Raw genomic sequence first — 21,911 nt, 5'->3', positions numbered from 1 at the left:
TTGGAAGGAACAAAACTAGTCAAAGTTCACGATACAATTGGAGTTTATAGATATTTCCTCTTTATAATGTAGATATGAGTGAACTAAATGAGACATCACAAAGCCATAATTTAAGAGGGACTTAGGATTCCCTTTCCTCTCACAGGTCCAAGGAATAGGCTTTGGGAATGTCTTTAGCTAGATTGTTAAACCAGACCGGAATCATCCTATAGCATCAGATGTACAAATGTAGAGGACGTGGCTCTGGATCTCTTTTCTCTTTCCTTTATTTTCTTCCAGGAGATAATAACAGCAAGTGGGCAAAGCACTGGGTGAAAGGTGGATATTATTATTACCACAATCTGGAGACCCAGGAAGGAGGATGGGATGAACCACCAGGCTTTGTGCAAAATTCTATGCAGCTTTCTCGGGAGGAAATCCAGGTAAGTCACATTTCTTTATGCAAGAAGAGGCTGAGAGAAAGTGTTTTAGAGCTAATATTAGTTAGGGGGAACGGGGTATGTGGTCAGAAGCCTTAGACTAAAATTAAGGCTATATAATGAACTATTTTAGAGGAATTTTTTCTCTAGTGGTTGGGGGCATGATTAAGGCCTAAATTAGAAACACATCGAGATTGTAGAATTAAGTCAGATAAATTGTGCGCTTATAAAAGAAAATTTGGATGATCCAGAAAAGTAGAAAGTTGCTCTTATCCCTCATTAAATGTGACTACTGTTCATCTCTCCCAGTTTACATTTTCAACGTTTCTGTTTCACAAACTCCAAACTGTTCTGTATTAGAGTGTAACTTGCACTTTCAAATGCAATCTGTCCATTCCCCTGCAGTCTCCTCCATTGTGGCACTCTAGGGACTTTGGGATTTTGGTACCCAGCCCTGTGTTGTCACCTGTCACATTTTGAATCCCTTAGTGACCCGGGCACAGTTCTTGGCACAGTCAGTATTGGGTAGGTTGAATGGGTACCTATCAGGAAAAGAAGCTCAAGTTTTTGTATATGACATTTTTGGGATGTGAGAACATGGGCCGGAAAAATAGACTGACGTCATGCCCGTTGCTCAGCTAAAGATCTAGTACAAACTGAGAAAGCAGTGAATTAGTTCGTGCGTTGCAGATGATACCATGTTAAAATTTGTGTCCCTTCTCACCTATGTCTTCCACTGTGACCACGTGCTTTTATAGAGTTCCATTTCTGGAGTGACTGCTGCATATAACCGAGAACAGCTTTGGCTGGCCAATGAAGGCTTGATCACCAAGCTGCAGGCTTGCTGCCGTGGATACTTAGTCCGACAGGAATTCCGGTCCAGGATGAATTTCCTGAAGAAACAAATCCCTGCCATCACCTGCATTCAGGTATTTCAGAGCCTGTTACACAGATGGCAGGTGGTCATCTGGAGCAGGACTAACACACAGTCAGCTCTTACGATTGCTCGAATGCCTGAGCGTGTTTCTTCTTTCTGACCATTTAGTCTCATCCTCCTTTTGACAAGTACTTCCCTTTTACTATCATTGTTATCAGTGGCTTCATATACTGCTTAGTGATGAGTTGTCAGCCTAGTGGCAGTTCCCCTTGGGCACTTCACTGACTTCTAGGACTGATGCTCTGTGTCAGATTTGAATATTGAGGGAAACAGCTGTGATTTTGCTTCAGTGACAGAGTAGCACACTATCACAGGAAGAATTCTGAGTTAGCAGTTATGGCTCCACCACCGCCAGTTGGTGCTGAATTTGTCTAAGTTTGTTTCTTCATCTGGAAATGAGGATGCTAATATTTATCTTTACTTTCTCACCTGACTTGTTGTGAGGAGCTAGTAAGAGAATCTGTGTGGAGAGGCACTTTAAAAGGTGTGAAGTGCTGTGCCAGCGGCAGGGAGGTGGAAGTTAGCCAGTGTGCTCTCCTGGTGGCGGCGCAGCCCCTGCCCATACTCCCGTCTGTCTCTCGTGGACGTGGTCCTTTTTAAAGATTTGTCATGAATTACGCTTGGATAATATACCAAGAGGAGATTTTTTTAACTTTCTCTGACCCTTGGGAAATAATGTGTCAACTGTAATATTCGATGGTTTCAGTCGCAGTGGAGAGGATACAAGCAGAAAAAGGCGTATCAAGACCGTTTAGCGTACCTGCACTCCCATAAAGACGAGGTGGTAAAGGTATGGTGGCTTGGGCAAGGTCTCAGTTGGGGGTAGAAGTATGCCATGTGTTGAGATGAAGGACTTTTGTAATTTCCCCGGTTCTTTTCCCATAGATTCAGTCCCTGGCAAGGATGCATCAAGCCAGAAAGCGCTATAGAGATCGCCTGCAGTATTTCCGAGACCACGTAAGTGCCCTTGGTGACAGGGGCCAGGAGAATCGGCTTTGCTGTATTTTTGGTGGACAGATGACCAAAGGAATTTCTTCTTTGTTTCTTAGATAAACGACATTATCAAAATCCAGGCTTTTATTCGGGCAAACAAAGCTCGTGATGACTACAAGACTCTCAGTGAGTAACTGTGGCTCAGCAGAGAGGAGTTGAGGCCATCAGGTTCTGGGTGTTCTCCACGGATCTCTTTTCTTTCCTGCAGGCAAGGCTTGTGGGGTAGGGTAGTGCTGCTTGTGATTTAAGCCCCTTTGCTAGCCTGTGGCCATGCGTCTTGTTGCTTCCGTGTTAACCTTTGTCACAGCATAGCAATAGCATGACCACGAAGACTACATCTGGTGGTCGTCTTTGTGCATCTCAAAAGTAAATATCTGTGTGAATAGAGCTGTTTCTTCAAGACAGTGCTAACATTTCCTGAGACTTAGAACTTTTCTCGGTAACTCCGTTCTTTGTCTGACACATGCTTTCCTTCTGTCAGTCAATGCTGAGGATCCGCCGATGGTTGTGGTCCGGAAATTTGTCCACCTGCTCGACCAGAGTGACCAAGATTTTCAGGAGGAGTTGGATCTTATGAAGATGCGGGAAGAGGTCATCACCCTCATTCGTTCCAACCAACAGCTGGAGAATGACCTCAATCTCATGGATATCAAAATCGGGCTGCTAGTCAAAAATAAAATCACGCTGCAGGTATGGTGCAGTGCCAGATGGGGCCTTGGGGCCCTTCTTCCTGCTTCCGTTCCCTCCCTCGCCCTTGCGGACTCCGGGGGACGGTGCATGTTGGCTATCTTCTCAGTTTATGTTGTAAATTTTAAAAAAGTTATATAAGAAATGAAATACTGTAATAGCAACATTTTCAATGGACAAAGGTTAAAAACTATCCCATAATTCTACCACCCCACAATCATATTGCATGCTGTTTTTACTCAATATTAGAGGATAAGATGCTTTTCATATGGTATACAGTCATAAATATTATTTTTAATGGCAGCATATAATTTATTAGAAGATACATTATGGTTTACCTCTTTTTTTCTCCCTAAACTATTTGACAAGTTTTTATTATTACAAATAACATTGCAGTTAATGTGTCAACGTATATGAGCTTTTATTGTATTTAAGACTTGGTTTTTCAGATAGATTGCTTCCTGAGTTTGTTTCCTGAGTCAGTGGACATTTATCCAGTTCAGGTTCTTTATAGGAAGCTGGGAGTAGGAATGCATTTGGTTGGTATTCTGAAACCAGGATGCAAAGCAGTGATTTTAACATTTAGTGGGGGCTGCCAGTGCGATAAACCTTCGTGCACATTTTTAGGTGCTAAAAGACCTTTCCATAGTGCCTGGAGTTTCATCTTTGAAAGCTTTTTGATTTATGTGTTGGTTTTGTTTACAGGATGTAGTTTCCCACAGTAAAAAACTTACCAAAAAAAATAAGGAACAGTTGTCCGACATGATGATGCTAAACAAACAGAAAGGAGGTCTCAAAGCTTTGAGCAAGGAGAAGAGAGAGAAACTGGAAGCTTATCAACACTTGTTTTATTTATTGCAGGTGAGTGGCTCCTGGAATTGGTGTTGTAAAATTTAGCTAATTTACTTTCCATAAGAAAACCTTATCCATAGATCTCTGTGGAAGTATTTCTGATTTTCACTGAGGGGTGAGCAAAGCGGGCTGTCTTAATTTTCTTTCTTTCTTTACATTGTCTGTATTTCTTTACTACATACATTCTAATCTTTCAAGTTTTTTTTTTTTTTTAAAAACTTTAAATATTTTTGGCAGCCTTTATATTTATTATCTTGAAATTACTTACCCGTTGGTTTTATTTCAGACCAACCCCACCTATCTGGCCAAGCTGATTTTCCAGATGCCCCAGAACAAGTCCACCAAGTTCATGGACTCTGTGATCTTCACCCTCTACAACTATGCATCCAACCAGCGAGAGGAATACCTGCTCCTGCGGCTCTTTAAGACCGCCCTACAGGAGGAAATCAAGTACGAAGGCTTCTGAGGGCAGGGCCTCAGAGGCTTGGGGCTGGAGAGTCAGGCTGCCTGTACCTTTTCTTGATCTCAGCTAACAGTGTGATTTGTGTAAAATACTCGAGAGAAGCATCCACTTGCTAAATGACTAATAAATATAAAGTGTTGCTGCTTCTGGGGAGGTGATGGAATAAGAATTAATTTTAGGAACATTTCTATGTTAAAATATATTTTTTAAGAAGCTGATCCAAACATTAAGATTCCACATTTTTATCTAATGAAGGACCTGATGATGCTCCCATGATTGAGTCTATGGCAGCAGAAAGACGCCATGTTCAGATGAGAGTTGGGATGTGTTTCTAGAGAAAGAGCAGAGACCCCTTTCCTTCCACCTATTTCTGTTTCCAGGAGATGGGATCATTAAGTAGGAAGGATCTTTAAGCGCAGAGATTCTGTGATTAATTTAAATTGAGTTTGTATCTGATGTTTTATAGGTCAAAAGTAGACCAGATTCAGGAGATTGTGACGGGAAATCCTACAGTTATTAAGATGGTTGTGAGTTTCAACCGTGGTGCCAGAGGCCAGAATGCCCTGAGACAGATCCTGGCCCCAGTCGTGAAGGAGATTATGGATGACAAGTCTCTCAACATCAAAACTGACCCCGTGGATATTTACAAGTCGTGGGTTAATCAGATGGAGTCTCAGACAGGAGAAGCAAGGTACGGTCACCACAACCTCTTTTTTTGTCACATTCTTCTCTCTTTTTTAAAAGCAGTTAACCTTTGATTTACAAACTAATAATTATTCTAATCGTTTTCCCTTAGAAACCTCTCCTGTAAATTGTTGATGTGATAATATGTTCACTTATTTAGCAAATATTTACCAAGTACTTAGTATGTGCCAGGCACTGTGTTAGATACACATACAGTTATACAATCATAAATGAAACATACAACGATGAATAAAACAGACCTGCTCCCTGCTCTCTGTTTATTAGGTTTGTTTGACAACAAACAGGTACATAAAAAATGAAAACATAATTACAAATTGAGGACAGTTTTTGGAAGCTTCGTGTAGGGAACGGTAATGGAGAATATAGGAGGTAGCTGCCTTAGGTAGTGGTGAGAAAGAGCCTCTCTGAGGAGATGAAATGTCACTTAGCTCAGACCTAAAGTAGAAGATGGAGCTGAATTTGGGAGAGTCTAGGACCTGAAAGGAGGTAGGCATTACTAAGGATGCCTTTGGCTGGAAAGACTTACAGATCTGAGTGTGATCATTGTCTCACTAAGGAAAGAGAGGATGATGTGGGTGAAAGACAAGCAGCCCTGGGATGCTGACAGTTGGAATCACTAAATTAACGTTATGTGGGGGCTTCTGTGCCGGGCCGTTGTCTAACCACCAGCACTGACACATGTAAAGCAAAAGTGTGTTAATACAACATAGGTAATGTTGGGAAAATACAGGCCAGAGAGCCAGCATGTTTCTGGTTTTATCCGGCTTGAGTGAGGATGGGAGGCTGAGGGGGATGTGTGAGCAGCTTAGTCCGTGGTGGTTTGCTTCTTTTTGTTCTGGAGTAGAGTCAGATCGTGTGGGAAGCTCAGAGTAGCTGTCCATGCCCACTACTCAGCGTGATCTGTGGACCAATAACAAAATTGTCCACAGCCCTTGAGCACACCGTTTAGTTCAACTGACATTTTTTTCACGGCAAGATTTTCTCAGTGAAGGAAGCAGTGTGTTGATTACATTCTCGCTCAAGCTCCTCATACTGTCTTAGACTGGTTGGTAGGCTGGCACTGGTCCACATTTTGAATGGCGGTGCTGTCCATCATTCTGCATCATTCTGCCGGACATCGGGCAAAGGGAAGGTGTGCCCCGGGTAGAGAACAGAGTGTTCTGGTCTGCGTTGTCCTCCTAGAAAGGGCTTATCCCCTGTCAGGAATTTTGTGGCCTCTTACTTGGTTCTTAGTGATGTGTAAGTCTGTCACCAGGACTCGATCATTGCTGCTGTGGTGGCATACCCATTTTTATCTTGAACTGCACACCTAAGGCCCAGATCCCGGAATGTGGTCAGCCAGCTGCAGTACTTGACTGACTGGGAAGTTTTGTCTGCAGACCAGGCGTCCCTAGATGACAGCCCTGTGGACACTGGCTCCAGGGTACCAGCATATTTCCTCTGATGGTCCATGAGTCAGTCAGTCTTAGATCAAATTCCACCAGGCATTTCAGGAATTTTTTCTTCTAGGTGCCTATCAGAAACTGGTATCTTATTTTGTTTTTCATAAAATGGAAATAAATTTTAACACTTTTTCGATACCAATAACTAGAAGGTGTGATGTATGAGGGGAACCCGTCCTGCCTGTAAGCCTCACATATCTTTGTGCTTCAGCCACCAAACACATAGCCAACTGGACCTTATCACTTCTTGGGCAAGTTTACCTCTAAATCTTAGAAATGTAATATTCTGTTCTCTGACTACAGATGTTGTGTTTAGTTAGCACTTTCATTTCCTTTACTCATGTGCTACTTTAAAAAAATGTCACATACACATAGTTACAAATTTGACTAATCTAAAAAATGTATAGCACATAACTTAAAAATAATAAAATAAACTACTTTTTACTGTAAATGCCATAGAGCCAGGTGTTTCTCATAGAATGCTTTTGTTGATTTTGGCCGAATTCTTGTGTTTGTAGTATATCTGTGTTTGTAATTCAGCTACATGTGACAAATGGAGTTGTACCCTATCTGCTTTTATTAGTTTTCTGTTGCTCCTGTGACAAATTACCACTGACTTAGTGGCTTAAAACAGCAGACGTTGATTCTCTTACAGTTTTTAGAGACCAGAAATCCACGATCAGTGGACTAAAACCAAGGTGTCAGCCTGGTGGTGCTCCCTCTTAGAGGCTCTAGTGGAAAATTGTTCCTTGCCTCTTCCTGCTTCTGGTGGCTGTGGCATTCTGTGACCTGTGGCCTTATCACTCCAGTCTCTACCTCCTATTCTGTGTATACCAGATCTCTTTCTGCTTTGCTCTTATTAGGACAATTGTAATTGGATTTGGGCCACATTGATAATTCAAGATAATCCTTACTACCTTTTGACCTCACTGAAAGTACCAGGACCTGACCCTGCCTTTCACCTTTGACTTTCCACTCCCTCCTATCCTCCTCGCTTCCTGATGGAACTGAGGCCGTGTTGTAGCAGTCTGCTATCTTGCCACTTTCTTCTGATTCAGTGCCCTCTCTTTGAATGATCTTGTCAGCTCATCTGGCTTCAATTCCTATATGTAACTGTCACCTCCCCCAATACCCAGAGGATCACCAAGTCCTGTTGATCTAACAGCTGTCAGATCTGTCTGTTCAGGCCCTCATCACTTCTTGATCCTGCTGTGGCACTGCTCTCTTTCATTCGTGACTGTCCATTTTTAATTTGTTCCTCATGGTGGACTAGAGCAATTTTCCTCAAAATTTGGATCTGTCTTTTAAAGGCTTTCCCTGGCTTCTAGGGATGTCCAGACTTCATAGCCTTATCTACAAGGCCCTCCATGACCCAGCCCTTGTTTACTTTTTCACCCTTATTTCTCCTCCTTCCCTTCCTTTGCATTTGATCTTCCTTCCTTGAAGACCCTACTTCTCTCTTTTTCCTGAGTTCAGATGTCCCTCCCTTCTTGAAGCCTTTCTTGATTCCTCCAGTCCAAGTAGAAGACCCTTCTCTGTGGCCCTGTAGCACTTGTCAACTTGTTATTTATAGCACACTATGTTTATAAATAAATACCTGTTTAAATGTGTGGCTCTCCCATCAGACAGTATGAGACTTGAGAAGCTGTCATGTCTCATATACCTCTGATCCCAAGTGCCTATCATAGTGCCTGGCACATAATTCAGGGCATGCAATTTCTAGTTAAAAACCTGAGTTCTAATTCACCCCACCGTTGACCAGCTTCCTGAAAGTGAGCAAGTTGTCTGATCTCTCTGGGTCTTTCTGTTTATGAAGGACATAGTTCTGCCTCAGGCGGTCCCTGGCTGTTGGCCTAACAGAGTCGGGGGTGATTTCTGCTTTCCCAGCAAACTGCCCTATGACGTGACTCCTGAGCAGGCTCTAGCTCATGAAGAGGTCAAGACACGTCTGGACAACTCCATCAGGAACATGCGGGCCGTGACAGACAAGTTCCTCTCCGCCATCATCAGCTCAGTGGACAAAATCCCGTGAGTGCTCTCAGTTGTGACCCCAAAAAGAGCCCAGCATTAGAGTCCTTCTGCACCACGACCCTTCTCACGAGTTCTGTCCGTCTCACAGCTACGGGATGCGCTTCATTGCCAAAGTGCTGAAGGACTCGCTGCACGAGAAGTTCCCTGATGCTGGTGAGGATGAGCTGCTGAAGGTGAGAATCGGACGCTGGCACACTCTTGCCCTTCCAGTAGCTCTTTGAGGAAAAAGTAAGGAAACTAGGCCTGACCGTGGACTTTAATAAGTTCCTAAGCATAGATTCTGGCAGTAGCTCGCCTTTGACTGTGAGCTTGTGAAAGTCATTGTAAATGGTAAATGACACCTCCCTTAGTTCTTATAGAGTTTGAATGGCATACAGATATCAAACAACCAGAGGTGGATTTTTCCTCTCTTGAGATAAATTTCTGAGTCCTGTCTTTTTGCTGGAGAATTGCTCCCTCTGCTGGTGGCCAGGCGACTGGGAGCAAGCACAATTGTTTCTGCTATAAGGCTGTTTGTTGCTGGTAACTCTCTTACTCGGCTATGCTCCTTCTTTTTTTTTTTTTAATCTGAACGCCTTTTTCTTCTCTCTCCTAGTTCTCTGCTTTCCTACAGTGAGGCTTCGATTCTAGACTTTCTGTTCAGGTGAATTAATTTTATTTTTTTCTGAATGACACTCTAGGGGAAATGCTGTGACTGTCCTTGAATTCTTCTGTGGAAGAGATGTGTGTTGAGTGACTTTTAATTTCAGAGGCATGAACTTGTCTACCTTTGAAGCCTGCAGCATGAGAACGATGGGGGTTGGACAGATTATACCATGCTAATTAGGTCATGTTTAAATATTTATTTTAACTACATTCACTAGTTTCTTAGAATGAAAGCCCACCTACATGAAAGTGAAAAGTACACATGGATGACAGCAGCCTTATTTGCTGCCATGATATGTGAACAAAGGATGCCCTAAAATGCTCAATAACAGACTTTAAGTTTATCATTTTAACCTTCTGAATCTGTTCTTTCATTGTAATGATTTTCAGTTCTGTTCTCATTTTCTTTTTTTCTGCATCCAACAAAGGGATGTCTGGTCATTTTAGGGTCAAGCCTTCAGAGAAAGCTTGTGTGCATGCGTGCATGCGTGTCTGTATGTATAGTGTTTATTTTTTCCTCACAGGACTGCATTTTCTGGTTTTCTTTGCTAGCAGAGTCATTTGCAGCTTACTTGGTGGAGTGGCTTTTAACACTCACCTTTCTTTTTCATCTATTCCCAGATCATTGGCAACTTGCTTTACTATCGATACATGAATCCAGCCATTGTCGCTCCTGATGCCTTTGACATCATTGACCTGTCGGCAGGAGGCCAGCTTACCACAGACCAGCGCCGAAATCTTGGCTCCATTGCAAAGATGCTCCAACATGCAGCTTCCAATAAGATGTTTCTGGGAGATAATGCTCACTTAAGCATCATTAATGAGTATCTTTCCCAGTCCTACCAGAAATTCAGGTAAGGGGAAAGAGAGACAAGGCACTGGAACGATTCCGTGGGCGTGTTTCTATCTCAGGTTCAAGACAGAACTAACAGCCATACCTAGCTTTCCCTGGGCTGCCATGTTTTAGTATGCATGTTTGATGTGATCAGAGCTTCAGGAGGCAGTGAAGAGGATTTTTGAGCTATTAAAATGTATTCCTGTGAAATAATAAAAACAGTGATTCTCCATTAGGTACCTGTTACTTTATAACCAGAGAAGAATTGGAGAGTGCTTTTAATTTTTGTCATTTAAACATATAGTTGTGAGTTCGGGGCATTGTCTTGGAGATCGAGTTGGTTCTCCTAATGACACAGGTGTTTGGTTGAGTGGTTCTCATGGGTAGAGCTAAAACGAGATGGAGAGAGAAGTTACTAGAACTAACGAGCCAAGGCTGTCAAACACAGCAAACACGCAGCACTCGCTCTAGAATTAACTGTCTGGACTGGCTTCTATTTGAACGTGTTGCCTCAGAGATTTGTGGGATGTCCTCTCCCTAACTTCTCACACGTATGTCACTTCTTGGGGTCTGGCTCTTGTGATTGTTTTCAGACGGTTTTTCCAAACTGCTTGTGATGTCCCAGAGCTTCAGGATAAATTCAATGTGGATGAGTACTCTGACCTAGTGACCCTCACCAAACCAGTGATCTACATTTCCATTGGTGAAATCATCAACACTCACACGGTATGTGTTTTTCTTTAATTACTGAATTTCATTGCTCTGTCCTTAATTGTCTGTTTTGCTGCTGCTTTACCATTCCCAGAAGCCAGATAGCTCATCTTCCTTTGATCTTACTGACATCACATCTGGCTTGTTGTTTATTATTCCTAACAATATCTACTGTTAGGTTTCTCAAAGAGACCCAGAGGCCCACCGAACCAGAATCTCCACGGTGGGCCATGGAACCTCCATTGCAAGCACTGATCTAGGGACTTGATAAAATACTGTTTTTATTGTTCCTCCTTTTTACCCTGGATTTTACTTTTTACTCTGTGTCCTTTTTCTAACATGAATAGAATACTGACTTTTTCTTCTGTGTTGCCTTAGAGTGAGTGATTTTCCCTTGGATGCTTCTTTTCCTTTCCTTTTTGGGGGCATAGAGAATAGGAAATGAGGAATCGTATAAAATGTAAATGAAATTTCAGGCATTGTCATTTCTTGGATAACGGCATCTTCAAGCTTTGCTGGAGTGCCCTTGAGAAAATGACAGCATTGATCGGGTGTACTTTTCTCTAAATAGAAAGGTACTGTGGACTGGGAATATTGAGTAAGTAAAACTATGGCAGCGAGTTATTTGAATTGGTCAGAGGGCACATCGATGGCTTTGGGTACTGAAGTCGCTGGGCTTCAGTGTTCTTTGTCATGTAGGGTGTGCTCTTATATCCATGGGGTTGAGCGAGTACCTGTGTTTTCTCTTAATGCATCATAACAAGTCATTCAACAGAGGCCAAGTGTGATGCTTTAGATATTATTTATTGGGTGGGTTTGCTGAGAATTGGCTTGTTAGAGCTTTGAATGTGGCTTTGTTATCTAACGCCTTTTGTGCTATTTGGCTTCCTGGGCGGGGATTGGGCTAATGGGCTGAGTGTATGAGTGGAATTGATCCCCGAGTGTTCACCCGCAGCTCCTGTTAGATCACCAGGACGCCATTGCTCCGGAGCACAATGATCCAATCCACGAGCTGCTGGACGACCTTGGCGAGGTGCCCACCATTGAGTCCCTGATAGGTAATGTCCTGACTTAAATGCCCAGTGCTGAGAGGCGGGTATGACAGAGGAGTGTTGTAATTGTCACTTCCTTTGTTTCTGCACCGTTCAAGTTCTGAATATACCTTGAGGAAGAAAACCGATGTGATCCCTGGCTGAGGAGCTGAATTCCAGTGGAAGAGAGCATTTTAAATGTCTATATACACATAATCATATAATTTGAATTTATAAGTCCTGTAAAGGAAATGAACAGAATATTTTGAGAAAGAATGGCAATATTAGTGTTGAAATGATTTGTTGAACATTTATTTTATTATGGATCCTTAGCCTTTATCACTTGGCATATATTTTCTTTTATTTCTCAGTAAGAGGTGTCCTGGCCACGGTGTACATCTTGGCTTATTTTTCAAGTATCGCCTTAGACTTGCATTATCTTTTACTTGTGTTAATATCTCTTTTCTTTATTATACTGATTCTTTCTATCCTCCCAAAACTTCAGGAGAAAGCGCTGGCAATTTAAATGACCCAAATAAGGAGGCGCTGGCTAAGACAGAAGTGTCTCTCACACTGACCAACAAGTTTGATGTGCCTGGGGATGAGAATGCAGAAATGGATGCTCGGACCATCTTACTTAAGTGAGTATTGAAAGTGTGAAGAATGAAGTAAATGTAATCCAGTGATCCCTTGGCCTCGGTGAACAAGTCTGCTTGTTCATATTGAAATAATCATCTTGGCCTTATAAGTCTGTCATAATTCCGGTCACCTAATATATTATAGTTGGCACAGGACTTATCTCCCTTATTTGCTAATAAGATGCTAAAGTGAAATTTACATCTCAAAAATCCTAACCTTGGTACCCACTCAGTTATGGTTGCATAACTAGGTCTGGGACCATGAGCGGCTGGTGTTAGCAACCGCCCAGTGAGACCTCTGGGAGGTGATGCTTGTGCCATCGTTCAATAGGTCCATTTGAGAGGAAGTAGAACACCTGGTCATATAAGTGCTTCTTCCATTTTCTTTCAGCACAAAACGTTTAATTGTAGATGTCATCCGGTTCCAGCCGGGAGAGACCTTGACTGAAATCCTAGAAACACCAGCCACCAGTGAACAGGTAAAATTTAGGGGTTCAACATATATCATACTAAGGTACCTATGTGCTTCTGTAACAAATGCATGCCAGGATCGAGGAGGTGGGACATAGGTGACAGGGTGGTAAAACCCGGGGGTGGACTGGAGGGTGTGGTGCTTTAGGGCTTGTTGAGAAAGTTGTTGGTTCCTAAATCTAGAGGCAGATGTTCTAGGGCACAAAGCTTGCTGGCACTTCCATGGAGTGTGTGTGTGTGTGTGTGTGTGTGTGCATGCGCGTGTGTGTTTTAATTTAATCTGAAGCAGAATCAGTATGTCTGCCTAGTAATTTATTGAATATTACATGGTTAGAATTTTGTCAAGTGTCTTGCTAGATAGAAGAAAAGTATAAAATGTGGCTCATAAACTCAAAGAACTCTAGTTGGGGAAATGTGGTAGAGTTATACTGGAAACAGGAAACCATTAAAAATTAACTGTAGTATTTGCTATAAAAATGCTTAGAGTTCAGAAAGAGGCTAGTGAGCAGCAAAGCATGAGGAAGAAGTGGGACTCGAGCCACACTTAGAATGGATAGTATGTGAGACGAGGGGCAGGCCAGGCAGGGGAGTCCACGTGATGTGACCAGGCCTGCATCTCTAGAATGAAGACGTGGGTGAAGGTGAGTAGTGGGACGTAGAGCATGAGAACAAACTATGTAGAACGCAAAACCTGGACAGGAATTCGGCACTGGAGAAATAACAACTAGAGAGCTGTTGTGACCTTGGGGACCATTTAACACTGATTGAATTAGCAGTGCTGTCAGAGCAGATGGTAGTTGAGTCATCTAGGTATGTGATAAAGTGGCAGGCCTGGTTGGTTGGGGGGTGGCATGGCAGTGGGAAGGGATAGATGGGTTTCTTCATGTTTAAGACTCATGTTTCACCTTCATAAAATAAGAAAAGTAGGCGAAGTCATTCATTTTCAGATTTGGAGCATAGGAATCCTTTTCATTATATGACAGTTAACTTGGAAGACTAACACATAAAGCAGATAAAGAGCTGCTCCGGTAGCGCCAGCAGTGAGGCCCGGGAAACCCAGGCCTCTAGGACTCTGTGGTCCATTTGGGAACCCTTCAGGCTACACAGTGGACTGTGTGCAAAGCACTCTTTTAAATGAATTTTCAGATTTTAGAAGCTATGATTAATTACCAAAGAAATGTGCATGAGAGGCCAGAAGAGAGGCAGAGAGGCATAACTGATAACAGCAACTCATTTAACCCAGAAGGAAGTTAGAAGTAAGGGAGGAGGAACCCACCGTCCCTGAGACCCTCCCGCGAGTTTGCTGCTTCACCTCTGTTCTTTCATTTACTCCTTGCACTGTCCCTTTTCATCCTCATTTTACAGGTGATGTAACTATGACCCTTAGAGGTGATATAACCTGCCCAAGATCATCTGCTTATAATGGCAGAACCAGACTTGGATTCCGTTCTGTCTGACACCAAAGTTTATGCTCTTTGCATTATATGATACAGAGTAGACTTGACATTAGGGAAGAAAGGTAGTTTGGGAAAGGGAATTGCTCTAGTTTGGGAGGAATTACAGTCATTCCAAATGTGAACATCCCGGTACAAACAGCTCAAAATATGACACTGGAGCCTTTGTGACAGATTTAGGATCCATCAGCACAGAGCTGATCATTGAAGTATTGAAAGCGAAATGACCCTGGGCTACTTGGAGCTACCAAACCCATTCTCAGGGCAAGAAGAAAATGCAGGGAAGATGAGCAAGGTGACTACTAAGAAAAGGCACTGGATTCGGCATGGGCTGTATGGTAATTGGTAATGAGAACAGTCCATGCAGAAGCAATTTGCAAGGAGTTAAAGAAAGAAGAAAGTGCCAGATAAATGCAATAGCAAGTGAGGACTGCATATCAGGCAGGGACGTACCAGGCAAACGTTGGATGCTGACTAGGAAAGTTAGAAGAATCAAGGGAAGATCTTTCTCTTTTTAAGATATTGACATTCGCAGCATGTTTGGAAGCAGAGGGAAGGCCTGAACATGATTCAGCCTGGACATGGGGGCAAAAGAATTGGCAAGAATTTACTGAGTACTGGTGTTGCATTGGTGTGGTTACAACATTCATCGAGCTGCGTTTCAGAAAAAATTAAGTGGCTTCTATGTCCTAAGATATGATAGGGAAAAAAAACGAGGGTTTTTTTTTTTTTTAGTCGTTAGAGCCCAATCTCCTAACCATACCTGAGAGTCCAAGAGAGAAGCCCCCAGAAGCCAGACAATTTCATAGATGAAAAAAGACCAGCCTCTGCTTCATGCAGTTTCTCTGTCAGTTGTCAAGGAGTGAGTTTGTTCCCTCTGTTTCCAGAACGGAGTTGGAGAGCCGTGTAAGTTTGGGTGCGCATGTGATCTGCATAAATTCAGATTTGTATTAGTGTAGTGAACTTACCAGGAACTACTTTTTCTTACCTGTAGGAAGCAGAACATCAGAGGGCCATGCAGAGACGTGCTATCCGTGACGCCAAAACTCCTGACAAGATGAAAAAGTCAAAATTTGTAAAGGAAGACAGCAACCTCACTCTGCAGGAGAAGAAGGAAAAGATCCAGTCAGGCCTGAAGAAGCTAACGGAGCTTGGGACCGTGAACCCAAAGAACAAATACCAGGAACTAATCAACGACATTGCCAGGGTATTGCATTTGAGGGACAGTGATGGACTGGCTGTGTTTAAAGCTCTCTCAAAATAAATACATAAATAAAAAGTTGTCACAGAGGCTTGTAAGGAGACAGTAGCTGTTCAGATGGTGACACCCATTCAGTTCACGGGCAGATCAGTGTCCTTTCTTCTGAAGAACCATTTCTGACTCTTCCCACATGAGGACATTGCCTGCCTTTTGATAACTTATTCCATAGCCTAAATTAATGAGGAGAAGACTGGGAATCTAATGAGAACTTCCCACGTCTCAATTTGTCCTTGGCCTCTTTGGAATTCATCCAGATTTTAATGATTTCTGTGAAATATAAATTCACGTTGAATTGATCATCAAATCCTTATCTTTTTCTCCCTCTCCTGACAACATATTTAAAAGATTTAAGCAGATTTTACAAATAGATTCTAAGAACTGGAAGTTTGTAAAAGTAACACGTTTCCCTTCCTCTAGAAAATATAATTGGGTACAAAAAATAGATGAGATCTGAATTTCTTTGTTAAGTATTGAATATGAATTGCTGCCTATTAAGAATGTGTGGTCATGCAAGGCAGAGTTAAGCACTACTGGGTTCTGATGTTAATGATTCAAGAAGCACATGATATCATTATTTTCCTCATTTGAATAATTGTGTCTCAGGATATTCGGAATCAGCGGAGATACCGCCAGAGGAGAAAGGCTGAGCTGGTGAAACTGCAGCAAACATACGCTGCTCTGAACTCTAAGGCCACCTTTTACGGAGAGCAGGTGGATTACTATAAAAGCTATATCAAAACCTGCTTGGATAACTTAGCCAGCAAGGGCAAGTGAGTATTTATTTAATTTTTTAAAAGAATCCATGTTAGGGGAAAAGAAGTAGAGGGAACTGAAGTAACATTGGAAACTTTTACTCTAAGCACACTGGATCTTTTTATTGATTTTGTTCTTTATTTTGCTTCTAATAGTTTGCATCATTTCCTAATTCCATTTGTCATTGTATGATGTAAATAAATACTATGTGATGGATCTCACAAGTGCTTATTTCTAAGCATCCCTTGTTCCAAAATATCTTTCTGGCCTGGGAAATTAATCATGGAAGGAGATTATCTAGTGGTCCCCAAAACCTGGCTGTGCCTCAAAATCACTAAAGGAATATTATAAACATTTCGGTTCCCAAGCATCTCTCTATACCTCCTGCTGACAGGGTCTCAGCCCCTGACTTTTTCCTAGCTGCTTAGGAAGGTCTGATGCATCCTTCCTGGTGCGGGCCAAAAACCATCAACCTGCCCATTTTATAGGGAGGGGAACCGAAAACCCAGAGAGTGAGGCAATCAGTGCAGGCTGCAGCAGCCTGTGGGTTAGTTTGTTTTTACTCATAACTTCATTTGAAGAATTTTCAAACTTCAGAAAGGTTGAATGAATAGAACAATAAACACCCACATAACCCTTCACCTAGATTCACCCGTTTTTCATATTTTGTCACATCAGCTTCACCTCTCCGGCTCACTTACTCTTCTACCTGCTTGCTCTCGCACATGCATGCTCTTCCTACCTCCCTCCCTCCCCAGAAGACTTCCTGGACTGAGGCAGGGCTGATGGGAAGGGCTAAGAATTAGATCCAATTTGCAGAGCTGACTCTTGTGCCCTTTTGATATGTCCCCATCATTTTTTGAGCACTTCCTGACTTTAAGGCACAAGATATTTATGGTTTCAACTTGCGCTTTTCCCTCTCCGGGACTGGAATTAGCTATTTCTCCAAACAGTCTTGGTTCCTTTTAGTGAAGAATAGTATTTAGAAACCAGGATGCAGGCACTAGGTGTGCTCATTGTCACAGAGTCATCACTGCTTCTAAGCAGGCAGAGCTAATGTCTCCCTTTTTTAACGACTGCATACTATTCCTTTGGGTAGACAGAAATATTCGATTTAATCAGTTCTCCGCTATTAGGCATTTATATTGTTTCCAGTTGTTTATTATGAAAAATTCTGCAATAAATAACCTCTTGTACATATGTCATTTTGCAAAGGTGCACATATTTTTTAAGATAAATTTCTAAAAGTGGAATTGCTGGGCCAACAGTTTTGTACAGTTGTAATTTTGATAGATACTTTAGTTGCCTTCATAGAGATTATTCCCTTTTGTACTCCTACCGGTATTTCCGCCCATTTCTCCAGACCCTTCCCTTGGGAGTCCCAAATTCCTGGTTCTCATTTATCTCTATTTTTCTTTTGCTTACTTATCACTTCTTGATTCGAATATCCCCAACAACTCCTACTATCTGTTTCTTTTTCCTCGCCCTCATTCCTCTGTAATTGCTATGCCGGCTTAAACTCTTTTAAAAATGACTTATCTGAGGTGTTTCTGTCCCTCTGCCCCGCATAGCCGAGGGGCTTAGGGTGGCACCCCTGGAATTCAGTTCCCCCGGCTTGCATTAGGATCCCTCACACTTACTCATAGGTGGTTAGGTTCTGAGAGGGACATAGAAGGATTAAGACACTGTCACATTGATGGTAGGTTCTCAAATATAATTTAAATTGAAGGCTAAAACAATTTAGTAATGTTTCCTCTGTTTTGCAATGATATTACCTAGGCCAATCTTAACATTTATCTGCCATTTGAGAATTGATATGTTACTTATGCTTGTGTACGGGAAGTTTGTTTTCTGACCTCATATCCTTGAATTGCCAACAGATTTGAAATAGATAGTTATTTATAGAAAGTAACATGATGACATTTTACAGGGTCTCCAAGAAGCCTAGGGAAATGAAAGGAAAGAAGAGCAAAAAGATTTCTCTTAAATATACAGCAGCAAGACTACATGAAAAAGGAGTCCTTCTGGAAATTGAGGACCTACAAGCGAATCAGTGAGTATTTACTTTTTTACTTTATTTTTATACATTGATTTTTTAATTTCTGCATTTATCACATCTTTATCTTACTCCCTTTCTTTCTCTTAACTGGATGGTCATTGTTATATTATACATATATATATATGTATATATGTATACACACACACACACACACACACACACATATGTATATATAATACATATTATATATACACAGAATTAGGCCTAACAATCAGAGTTAATTTGTCCATTATTGAAGGGGGAAGTATTTCTTTTCTCTGTTTGGGACATGTTCACACCTGCGGTGTACGCGCCACCTTAATTTTTCCTTTTTAAAGCAGGGAAGCCTTTCTTTCTATTTGTTCCGTTTCTAAACCAAGACATCTTACAAAACTGAAATTTTGTACCCATTAAACAACAACTCATTCCTATTCCCCAGCCCCTGGCAGCCACTCTTCTATTTCCTGTCTCTATGAATTTGACTATTTTAAGTGCCTCAGATGAGTGGAATCATATGTATCTGTCTTGTTGCGACTGGCTTATTTCACTTAGCATGATGTCCTCATGGGTCATCCATGTTGTAACATGTGACAGATTTCCTAACTTTTTAAACCTGAATATATTCCAATGTATGTATAAACCACATTTTGTTCATCCATTCATCCATTGACGAGCATTCAGGTTGCTTCCACCTATTTTTCCTATTATGAATAATGCTACAGTGAACATGGAAGTGTAAATATATTGTCATGATCCTGCTTTCAATTCTTTTGGGTATACAGTATACCTAGAAATAGGGTTACTGGATCATAGGATAGTTCTATTTTTAATTCTATAGCAGTTGAAAGACATTTTTAACTCATATATACTGTCAAAGTATTTTCTAGTAGTATCTGAAATGTGTATGAAAGTGCTTACTTATCTCATTACTTTTTTGTCATTGAATAATAATTTTTGGTGGTTTTGATTTCAGTAATTAAAAAAGTTTTTAATTTTAAAATTTGGATTTCTTTGAATTCTGGTTGGGTTGTGTGTGTGCACTTAAAACATGGTTTATTATCTGTATTTTCATTTTTTTTCAATTTGGAATCTCGGTCTTTTGGAGGTTTTTTTTGTTGAGCACTTTATGCATTTTTCAAATCTATTTCATAATTATTATCTCTTCCCTTATTTTGTCATCATTTTGAAGTGCCTACCATTATTTGCCTCTCTTCTTTTTAATTTGCTACTATGGGCTTAGAAAGCAGATAACAAACTAAATCAGTTAAAATAAAATTATTTATCACATAAAATAGATATCTTTCAGGAATAACCTATGAGGATCTCCTGTTGAATAAAATGCATGTATTTTAGTGCATGGCTTTTGTGGCTTTTCTTTTAGTTAGTTTCTCAGTGGCCTCTTGCATCTGTCATGGTTCTCAGCTCTGTTCATAATAGATAAGTTTGCTCCCTAGTTGAGTTCTGGAAATGTGGGGTGACACATTTGATCACTCGGAGAACTGCAGATTCCCACCTTCTTCTGGTGTCATAAAATTTATGGGCATGTAAAATGTTGAGAATAAGTGATGCTTTAAATACGGTCAGTAATAGCAATCTGTCCTTGGTGGTCCTCAGTGTGTTTATAGCTATAGCACCTGCTCTTTCCAGAAAAAAACTTCCTCTCTTGGATTCTTTTTGTTCCGACCCCTTTTTATTATTTACTCACTTTTTCCAATCTTCAAGCATGAATGCATTCAAACACTTACCCCTTTCCTCTTTTTCCAGCCCAATTTGCTCTTGATTCTCCTTTTATCCAGGTTTCAGCAGTGGCCACATGGAAAGCCAAGAGAATTCCTGATGACATCCCCTCAGAGGCCACTGGTGGCATTCCTCAGTGGTTCCTCTTTCAGTAGAATGCAGGTGTTGCAGGGGGGAGGTTGCCATTCTTCTCTCCTAACCCAAAGCAGATGGCACTTATAGTAGAGGTCCCACGCCGATACTGCAGAAGTCCTTTGTGACCTTTATTTTTGTACCCCTTGTCACTTTTGAAGACATCGTTTATCTCCTTTCTGTATTTCACAGGGCATTTCTATATGAGAACATAAAATTTCACACCCTTGTGATGTTATGTTTCAACAGGTTTAAAAATGTTATCTTTGAAATCAGTCCAACAGAAGAAGTTGGAGACTTTGAAGTGAAAGCCAAATTCATGGGAGTTCAGATGGAGACGTTTATGCTACATTATCAGGTGGGTGTGCACCAGGTGTCACCGAGAGCTCTGTGTCTGAGGTAGTCGTGTTCTTGTCCAGATCGACAGGTAGATAGAAAGGAAAGCCATTTGGGGGAAGCTGTGTACGCTCAGCGGTGAGCCAGGTTGAGAGGAAGGAGCTGTGTCCGATTCTGTGTTTGATTTGCTCTGGTCCTGCTGAGAGCTTCTGCAGAAGTGGAAATCTTCAGAAAGAGGTTATCCGAAGCCCCCGCTTAGCATTGCCGCTAAGTTAAGCTGATACCTTGGAGTCGAACAAAATGTTAAGTACAAATCTTGACTGTACAAAATTGTAAGCCTGCTCCGTAGCTTGACATTTTCTTTCTCATTTTGATCGATAGGTGCTTAAAGCATTTTTCTGACAAGGTGTGCATAAATTGCATCTTTGTAAACTGAATCCCATTTTAAATTCAAAAAGAACGCTACAGTGAATCATTTTATCATGTGATTATCTCTAAGTTTTATTCTGCATTATCGCTAATCTTTATACGTTAAAAAATGCCAGGGCATTGGGAGGATTCCTAGGTACTATGCAGACACCTTTAGCTTTGCGTATGTAGAGGTCAGAGTTGGTTCCCATCTCATCCCTTGTGCTGCTCCACATGCTGTATTTGTCACACTGGGCAGGCACCTTCCTCTGAACATGCATTTGGGTTTTTGTACAGGTCGCTCTCCCACCCTTATTCCTCCATCGTTACTGAGTCCTTTCATGTGCGGAACCACTCCTGAATGAAAGCCTCCTCTGAGCACAGCTGATTTTCTCTTTGCTCCGCAGCCTGTAGAAGTAGTCTCTGTTACTGTAGTGCCCACTTATTTTCCTCTCATCCCCTAGACTCTTTACAAACAGGTAGTGTTGCTTTGTTTTCTTCTCAATGACTCATAGACCTTCAAAACATGTTGGCTGAACAGATGTGAAATGATTTCGTGATGCACATAGCTAACTCAAGTACTAACATAAAAAGATCCCTTTATTCCCTCAGTTTCACCAAGTGCGTATAGGTCGGCCAGTCTGCCTCAGGTAATGTGTTCGTTCCTGCACAAATTCATGAAATATGGAATGACTGCCAGGTGCGAGGTATTAAGTTAGGCACAGGTGATGCACCAGGATCCTAGTCCTCGTGGAGTTGCTAGGATTTTTCCAAAAGATAAATTGCTTGAACTTTTAGGGTCCTTTTAAGCTCTTAAGACTCTTGCTTTCTCATCACCACTGGAGTTAAGGGGTGAGGCCGCTCAGATTTTTCCTCAATTCGTCCTGGAGTGTTAGAGTAGGGGGAAAAGCAAGGACTTTGCAGTCTGATCC

General features: G+C 41.6%; 1 protein-coding gene across 1 annotated transcript in view; it reads left to right on the top strand.

Moving 5' to 3' along the window:
• Nucleotides 1–21,911, top strand: part of IQGAP1 (IQ motif containing GTPase activating protein 1) — a 79,407-nt gene that overhangs the window by 54,528 nt on the left and 2,968 nt on the right. Inside the window, exons 18-37 of the mRNA XM_039858222.1 lie at nucleotides 280–422; nucleotides 1,178–1,348; nucleotides 2,063–2,146; nucleotides 2,242–2,313; nucleotides 2,406–2,475; nucleotides 2,831–3,039; nucleotides 3,742–3,897; nucleotides 4,175–4,338; nucleotides 4,818–5,042; nucleotides 8,386–8,526; nucleotides 8,618–8,702; nucleotides 9,796–10,028; nucleotides 10,603–10,735; nucleotides 11,676–11,778; nucleotides 12,257–12,392; nucleotides 12,781–12,868; nucleotides 15,309–15,521; nucleotides 16,179–16,345; nucleotides 18,259–18,381; nucleotides 20,485–20,593. Of these exons, the coding sequence (XP_039714156.1) occupies nucleotides 280–422; nucleotides 1,178–1,348; nucleotides 2,063–2,146; nucleotides 2,242–2,313; nucleotides 2,406–2,475; nucleotides 2,831–3,039; nucleotides 3,742–3,897; nucleotides 4,175–4,338; nucleotides 4,818–5,042; nucleotides 8,386–8,526; nucleotides 8,618–8,702; nucleotides 9,796–10,028; nucleotides 10,603–10,735; nucleotides 11,676–11,778; nucleotides 12,257–12,392; nucleotides 12,781–12,868; nucleotides 15,309–15,521; nucleotides 16,179–16,345; nucleotides 18,259–18,381; nucleotides 20,485–20,593 (2,825 nt within the window). The remainder of the gene's footprint in view (nucleotides 1–279; nucleotides 423–1,177; nucleotides 1,349–2,062; nucleotides 2,147–2,241; nucleotides 2,314–2,405; nucleotides 2,476–2,830; nucleotides 3,040–3,741; nucleotides 3,898–4,174; nucleotides 4,339–4,817; nucleotides 5,043–8,385; nucleotides 8,527–8,617; nucleotides 8,703–9,795; nucleotides 10,029–10,602; nucleotides 10,736–11,675; nucleotides 11,779–12,256; nucleotides 12,393–12,780; nucleotides 12,869–15,308; nucleotides 15,522–16,178; nucleotides 16,346–18,258; nucleotides 18,382–20,484; nucleotides 20,594–21,911) is intronic.

The sequence above is a fragment of the Pteropus medius genome, unplaced genomic scaffold, assembly GCF_902729225.1.
Source record: "Pteropus medius unplaced genomic scaffold, Ma_sr-lr_union100, whole genome shotgun sequence".
Taxonomy (NCBI): domain Eukaryota; kingdom Metazoa; phylum Chordata; class Mammalia; order Chiroptera; family Pteropodidae; genus Pteropus; species Pteropus medius.
This window is presented reverse-complemented; position numbering and strand designations above follow the sequence as displayed.